At 40.9% G+C, this 8,568-nt stretch overlaps 1 protein-coding gene across 1 annotated transcript; it reads left to right on the top strand.

The window, feature by feature from the left end:
* The first annotated feature begins 6,511 nt into the window (after nt 1-6,511).
* LOC142387611 (tripartite motif-containing protein 16-like) lies at nt 6,512-8,200 on the top strand. Its single transcript, XM_075472651.1, has one exon. The coding sequence runs from the start codon at nt 6,512-6,514 to the stop codon at nt 8,198-8,200; it is 1,689 nt and encodes a 562-aa protein (XP_075328766.1).
* The last annotated feature ends 368 nt before the right edge of the window (nt 8,201-8,568 follow it).

The raw sequence follows: 8,568 nt of genomic DNA on the forward strand, positions 1-8,568 counted from the left end.
ATGTATTTAGTCAGTTTGTTGCTGAGAGTTCATTGCTGTGATGTCTCTGCGCTGCTGTTCTTTTTTTAATTTGCTGCTTTTTCCTGTGTCTGTGCAGCCATGGAGGATATCACTGCTAATGATGAGTTTGATTCATAGAAATATTTCTCCACTTGAAAATCCAAACTTCTCTGAGCTCTAAATATTAGTTGGATCCTTGTGTTGATGTATTTGTATGCTGTTGTTTCTGTTCCACTTCATGGAGTCAAACAGAGAAACCAGCAGACCTTCCTTTATCACAGATTATTTTCAAATCCCATCACTTTGTAAATGTGAAAATAATTCTGTAGTTTGTCTTACTTTGATTTGTTTCAGAGATCAAATGTTGTTGCTGTTTTCTAAATCAACCAACAAATGAGGAAGTCTGTTCTGAGATGTTCATTTCCAAGATCAGAATAAATCATGAGATCAGTTATCATGTTTAATGTGACAACAAATTAAAGTTTTTATAAGAAATACCACTTTATTGTTCTGACATTTATTCTTTAACAGTGAGGAACTATTTATAGATGGCTCATAACAACAAACTGAAGGGACATTATAAACTAACATGGTTCAACATGATTACAATAAAACACATATTTATGTAGAAAGAATCAGCTCTATAAATATATAGTTATATATGATATTCATGAATGTTTGATGTTATCTAATGAGAGTTGGGGAATAACAAAGATTGCTTTTCAGTTCTGTGTTGACCAAACAAAGGTACGGCACAAATCTGAGGATAAAACTTTTCCTCTCATATTTGCTCATGGCATTAACTGGTGTCCCAAGATGGTTGGCAGTATTAAGCTTTAGTTGACAAGTGGGCTATAGTTCACTTATCCCGGAGATCATAGTTCATCAAATTTATTTTCAACTTGATGCTTTTTTCCAATCTCTGACTTCTTGATTACCTCCATTGTTAGATTCACTTTCTTTGATCTATGATAACTTGCTTGACTCTTCCTAAAGAATCTGGTTCCCCATTGTTGATAGAAATATCAACGAGGTATTGATTTTCACTTCTGGCTGAAACGCATCAGTCAAGATAAAGAGAGGATTACAAACTCATTGAAGATAGCTTGTGGGTGCAAGAGGAACACAGTATCAGCAGACATGGAAAAAGCATGTCATTATGTAGTGTTCTCCTGTGGGAGATACTTCAAGAAGATGGTGTAACTCACACAATGTTATGAGCCATTCACTCCCTCCCCAACCAGAGCCACTTGTATACCTACAGGGACTGGATTGTGCAGTGGTAAGATTGCCACCTTTATTGTAGGTGACCTTGGCTTCAATCGCTTGCATGAAAGGTAATACCTCCAGTTGGGGTCCTTAGGAAAGACCCCCTTACCCTATCTGTAAGTTGCTTTGGATAAAGGTGTCTGCCAAATACATAAACATTAACAAACATACCTGCAGATGGTCACAAACTGGGCAGTGACAGAAAGAACTAGAAAATATCTGAAGATATGTTGATGGGTGCCAATGGAGCTACTGCCCACTGAGAGACAGAGGCTGTCATGTTATGGTCATATTATATTGGGAGCAGACATGACACAGTGGCTGGCATAAACCTGTTATAACAGGTCAGCCATCTTGGCTGTGCCCTCAGAAGGAGTATAAGCTGTGTGATCAGTATTTTTAGCAAAAGCCACTGGTGTAAGTTTTATGCTGTTGCTATGTACAGTATTTTTTTAAAAAACAGCGTTCACATTGATTTGATAAGGAGATGAGTTTACATGGCTATAATGGCTGTCAATGGAAGCCCGAGTGGTCGTTCTCTGCGTTCGGAGGTCATTTGAGAGAAAACTTTGAGCCAAGAACAATGACGGTGACATTTGGTGAAAGAGGACAAAAATACCTACATTTTTAAGTATAATTTGTCTAGGTGCAGCAGACATTTTGGACGTGAGATAAGTTTGTTTGAGTTATTTTGGTATTAATTTCGAGCTTGTCAAAAATAGAGTATGAGACCCCATGACAGCAGAGTGAGAGGAGTCCTGACTTTTCCTAAAACTTTGACTGCCATTGTGTCAAAGCTATAAAATATATCAACAAACCCCTTAGCTCAATTAAAGTTGAGTCTTTCCTGGCCTGTTTAAACTTCGAACGATATCGCTATGCTGAATCATGGCTGAGTTATGAGGCCTCCAAATAGGGCTATTTTTGTCGCATTATTTATTCATTTTAGTGCATTTCCAATGGGCCAAAATTCACAGTATTTCCCAATTTTCCGGGAATCTGTTTGAGTAATGAGAGAGAAAAGTCATAGCACACTAGTCCCTCGCGGTGGACATGCAGAGATATGCTTTTTATCCCGGTCGGACCAACCGCGCGGGACTAGTTCAGTGCCGAAATTCGTTATGGAAACGGGAGAATAATAGGTATGCACAATAGTAATATGTGTGCTTTGATGCCTTTGGCATGTGTAAACCACTGACTCTATATAGTTTAAACTGGGTTTTCATGACTGAGCTGATCTCATTCATCTGATGACACTCCTTAACTGTCACTGTTGAGAATGAGATTAAAATCCCTAAAATTATTTATAGTTTAGATAGAAATTGTCAGAAATGTTTGTTTTTAATGTTCCTCATAAGAATGTAGAGTCATTGTTGTGATGGGTTTGTCCAAGTTTGGGGTTGAGTTATTGTTTGAAATCATGGGGGATAGATGGTAACATTCCCGTCCTTTTGTCTTTCAGATCAGTGCAACTGATTCAGGTCTTTGGCTGCATGGATGGGATTATCATGCAGGAGTCTTTAGGTCAGTCTGTAATCTGTCTGAAGCCTCAGTTGAAAGAAACAGAGTCGTTATCTTCTATCACCACCTGGAACCTCCACTTTGTCTTCTACACCTTTGTCTGTCCCCACACAGGTTACATTTCAAACCTCAACCATCTGAGCTGTGAAACATCTTCTGCTTCAGATACTCATCACAGACATAAGTTCTGACAGGATCTCCCACTCCTCCATTATAAATATACTGAAATCCCTGTGGTGGTTTAGCGTTCAGTTTTTTTATGGCATCAGATTGACTGTGACATTGTCAAAGTAGAGTCACATTATTTGAGGTTAATATATTAAAGCATATTTTTCTCTCACATTCATCCCTCTGTCCAGATAAAAATGATGCTTTTCTCCACCTAATAACTGAGCTCATCAGAGGCAGTCATCAGAGGTAAAAGTAATCCTGCCTCCTCCGTTTGAATGCCCCCACTGACCAGGATGTATATAGACTTAGCTGCATATCAGCATGATCCTAAAATAAAGACTTTATCAACACCTCAGACTGCCGCCTAACATGAAATGTTATGAGCAACACATAAATCACTGATCACACTGATCTGCTCAGCTGGGTTTTCTCTCTTCTGAACGGATGTTTGCTGTGAAGGTTTTTGTTGTTTCCTGCCAACTGAAAAAGGCTGGAAAAGAAGTCATTCTGCTGTTTATATTGTTTGTGTTTTCAGTGTGGACAAGAGTGGACAAAACACCACAGGAACTCCATCTTAAGATGCTGCTTCTTATATACACACTGACAAAGAGACAAAGAGGGTTTCTATCAGGCTCAATCTGAAGACTCCAGTCACTATACAGAGCTCCACAAATAGATGATGACCAAACATGTCTGATGCAATCCTAAGAAACCTTTAATCGGTGATATATATATGTGAGTTAAGAGCTAATATTTGACTCTTCTCTGAACTCTGTTCCAGACAGCCAGGAGTACAGAAGGTTTGCAGGTTATACAGTCTGTGGTTTACACAAGCCTCAGTGAAAATGAATACAATTATCATGGGTGCCAATGCCAAAGGCATCAAGGAACACATATTACTATTGTGCATACTTATTATTCTCCCGTTTCCGTCACGAATTTCGGCAAGGAACTAGTCCCTCGCAGTTGGTCCGACCGGGATAAAACACATATCTCCACATGTCCACCACTAGGGACTGGTGTGCTTTGAATTTTCCTTCTCATTACTCAAACTGATTCCAGCAAAATTGGGAAATACTGTGAATTTTGGCCCATTGGAAATGCATTAGAATTCATATATAATGGGACAAAGGTAGCCCTATTTGGAGGCCTCACAACTCAGCCGTAGTTAATCATAGAGACATCATTCAAAGTTTAAACAGGACAGGAAAGGCCCGGCCTTAACTGAAGTAAATGGTTTGTTGATATGTTTTATAGCTTTGACATAATGGCAGTTTAAGTTTCAGGAAAAATCAGGACTCCTCTCACTCTCCTGTCCTGGGGTCTCACAATCTATCTTGACAAGCTCGAAATTAATACCAAAATAACTCAAATAAACTTCTCTCATATCCAAAATGTCTGCTGCAACTAGACAAAATATACTTCACAATGTAGGTATTTTTGTCCTCTTTCACCAAATATTCCCCTCATTGTGCTTGGCCTCACGGTTTTCTGTCAAATGAACTCTGTTCATCTGTTTTAACAGGTTTATGTCAGCCACAATACAATATGACAATAACATGACAGCCTCTGTCTCTCAGCGGGTAGTAGCTTCATTGGGATCTATCAAAATTTCTACAGAAATTTTGTAGTTCATTCTATCACTGTCCAGTTTGTGACCATATGTATTTGGCAGAAACTTTTATCCAAAGCAACTTACAGGAAGGGTAAGGGGGTCTTTCCTAAGGACCCCAACTGGAGGTATTAGCTTTCATGTAGGGGATTTGAGCCCAGGTCACCTACAATAAAGGAGGGAGGGACTGAATGGCTTTTAACATTGTGTGAGTTACACCATCTTCTTTTGTCTGAACTACATGTATAAGCTTATACGCAGAGGGTCGTTACCGTCACATGTGTCACTGAATACCCACCAATCTGCATGTCGTTAGTGTCTTTATCACCTCCGAATTGTCTACCTGCCTGACAGAGTGAGTTTTGGTCACAGAATCCAAGGTGAGAATGATTGTCAAACTGCCTCTGGAGGAGAGACAATGCTGCATTGTAGGTGCTGGGAAGGGGAAACCTGAGACCCCCTCCTCTGTTCAACAATGTTTTTTCCAGTTTTACATAGATGGCTTCTTTGATTCCTCTCTCAAACTACCTGTCTTCTCTGTCTAGAATGTGGACATTACTGTCCTCAAAAGAGTGTCCCTTCTCCTTGAGATGAAGGTGCACTGCTGAGTCTTGACCTGAAGAGGTGGCTCTCCTGTGTTGTGCCATATGCTTGTGGAGCTGTTGTTTGGTCTCTCCTATAAAGAGGTCTGCACAGTCTTTGCTGCACTGCATACATGACACCACCCAGTTTGTGTTTGGGTGTTTAATCCTTTGGGTGAAGCATTCTCTGTCTGAGGGTGTTCTTGGGTTTACTGAAATTAGTTGTATGAACTCAGGTCAATGAGGCCTACAAGGCATTAATACTTGAAAGAGACTTTAGGTAATATTTATGTATTACGGATTTAAAATAAACTAGGATGTTCTGGATCAAAGTGGCCAGAACACAGACAGAGTTCAGTGTAAATGAACAGAACAGGAGCTTTGACCTCCTCTGCATCCCTGTGAGCAGGATGAAGGCGCCCTCTTGTGTTAGTTTTCAGATTTCAGCTTTGAAACTGCAGGGAGACATGAGAAAGCTTCACTGAGGCTTTGGCAGCTTCAACAACATGAGGAGAGAGAAGTTTAAATATGTGTAACATAACACTGTGTCAGTTTGTTCACAGGACTCACAACCTGTAACACTGATGCTGCTTTCAGGGAACTTCTTCCTTTTATTATTATTTTTTTTTTGTAAACTTTAACTTATCAATAAGTGGCAGATTAAACAGCACAGTTACCTCTCCATCTGCAGCCTCCAAAGCCGACTGAAACTGAGGAGTCAGCTGGAAACTCCACCTTACTGTTACCTGCTCCACCCAAACTCGTACCTATGACGACCCTTAAACAATACGTGGAACAGAACAACAAGAGTTCATGTTTCATTTCATGCACTTGAATGCATAAGTCAGAAGATTTAGGTGAGCTTATCAGCAGAAGATCATGATTTATAAATATCAACCTCAGCAGAGCGGAGCTGATTATATAAATATAAATGAAAAGCATGAAAATATTCAGAAACATTTACATTTCCTGTACAGCTGCCTGCTAAACGTATCTAACAATGTTGGTCTGATAGACAAAGAGAAAACAGATTTTCTTCATGTTCAACTTTCAGTGGAAGGTTAATGAATGAATCTTTCCCTTCAACAGAAAACAAATAAGAATAATGCAACAAACCCTTGAACAATCCTGACTTTACTGCAGGATTGAGGTGAAACCAGCACTGTCCCTTTCAGTGAAGGAAACTTCCTTGTTCCCTCCCCAAACTGATCTGAAGGTGGGAGGATGTGTGAAACCATTGTGTGACAGTAGAGGAGCTCTTAAGTGAAGATCAGCTGCAATAAAAGGAGGTGGAATTTGTTTTGTAAGACAGCACAGACGGTGTTCCTGCTCTGAGAGTCACACACTGCTCTGCCAAATGGAGGAAATAGCAAAGAAAATGGTTAAACTGGACCTGGAAAGCTTCTCTTGTTCGATCTGTCTGGATGTGCTGAAGGAGCCGGTGACTATTCCCTGTGGACACAGCTACTGCATGAACTGTATTAAAGGCTACTGGAATGGAAAGAATAAGAAGGGAATTCACAGCTGCCCTCAATGCATGAATACTTTCACACCAAGACCTATTCTGGAGAAAAGCACCATGTTAGCTGATTTAGTGGAGCAGCTGAAGAAGACTGGACTCCAAGCTGCTCCTGCTGATCTCTGCTATGCTGGAGCTGAAGATGTGGCCTGTGATTTCTGCTCTGGAAGAAAGCTGAAAGCCATCAAGTCCTGTTTATTCTGTCTGGCCTCTTACTGTGAGGAACACCTTCAGCCTCATTATGATGTGACTCCATTCAGGAAACACAAGCTGGTGGAGCCCTCCAAGAAGCTCCAGGAGAACATCTGCTCTGTTCATGATGAGGTGATGAAGATGTTCTGCCGTACTGATCAGAAGTCTATCTGTTATCTCTGCTCTGTGGATGAACATAAAGGCCACGACACAGTGTCAGCTGCAGCAGAAAGGACTGAGAGGCAGAGAGAGCTGGAGGGGAGTCGACAACAGATCCAGCAGAGAATCCAGGACAGAGAGAAAGATGTGAAGCTGCTTCAGCAGGAGGTGGAGGCCATCAATCAGTCTGCTTATAAAACAGTGGAGGACAGCCAGAAGATCTTCACTGAGCTGATCCGTCTCATCCAGAAAAGAAGCTCTGATGTGAAGCAGCAGATCAGATCCCAGGAGGAAGCTGAAGTGAGTCGAGTCAAAGAGCTTCAGGAGAAGCTGGAGCAGGAGATCACTGAGCTGAAGAGGAAAGATGCTGAGCTGAAGCAGCTCTCACACACAGAGGATCACAGCCAGTTTCTACTCAACTACCCCTCAGTGTCAGCACTCAGTGAGTCTACACACTCACCCAGCATCAATATCCGTCCTCTGAGGCACTTTGAGGATGTGACAGCAGCTGTGTCAGAGCTCAGAGATAAACTACAGGACATCCTGAGAGAGGAATGGACAAACATCTCACTGACAGTCACTGCTGTGGATCTTTTACTGTCAGAACCAGAACCAGAACCAGAACCAAAGAGCAGAGCTGACTTCTTAAAATATTCATGTGAAATCACACTGGATCCAAACACAGCAAACACATGTCTGTTACTGTCAGAGGGGAACAGAAAAGTGACATTAATGACACAACCTCAGTCTTACTCTGATCATCCAGACAGATTCAGAGATAGGTTTCAGGTTTTGAGCAGAGAGAGTCTGACTGGACGTTGTTACTGGGAGGTGGAGATGAGAGGGGGAGGAGCTGATGTAGCAGTCGCATACAAGAACATCAGCAGAGCAGGGGATGAAGGTGGATTTGGATTTAATGACAAATCTTGGGCATTAGATTGTTATCAAAACAGTTGTGAATTTTGGTTCAACAACATGAAAACCTCCATCTCAGGTCCTCAGTCCTCCAGAGTAGGAGTGTACCTGGATCACAGAGCAGGTGTTCTGTGCTTCTACAGCGTCTCTGAAACCATTACTCTCCTCCACAGAGTCCAGACCACATTCACTCAGCCGCTCCACGCTGGAGTTTATGTTTATGATACTGGAGACACAGCTGAGTTTTGTGAAGTGAATTAAAGGTATTTTGTTGCTGGGAGTTCATTGCTGTGATGTATCTGCACTGCTGTTCTGTTGTTTATTTGATGTTGTTTATTTGCTGCTTTTTCCTGTGTCTGTGCAGCCATGGAGGATATCACTGCTAATGATAAGTTTGATTCACAGAAATATTTCTCTATTCTCTAAATAGAGAAAGATTCTCTAAAATATAAACTTCTCTGAGCTATAAATATCAGTTGGATCCTTGTGTTGATGTATTTTTTTGTTGTTGTTTCTCTTCCACATCATAGAGCAGAACATAGAAATCAACAGACCTTCCTTTATTACAGATTGTTTTCAATTCATCACTTTGCAAATGTAAAAATAATTCTGGACTTACAATTTGATTT

The sequence above is a fragment of the Odontesthes bonariensis genome, chromosome 2 (assembly GCF_027942865.1).
Source record: "Odontesthes bonariensis isolate fOdoBon6 chromosome 2, fOdoBon6.hap1, whole genome shotgun sequence".
NCBI classification, from domain to species: domain Eukaryota; kingdom Metazoa; phylum Chordata; class Actinopteri; order Atheriniformes; family Atherinopsidae; genus Odontesthes; species Odontesthes bonariensis.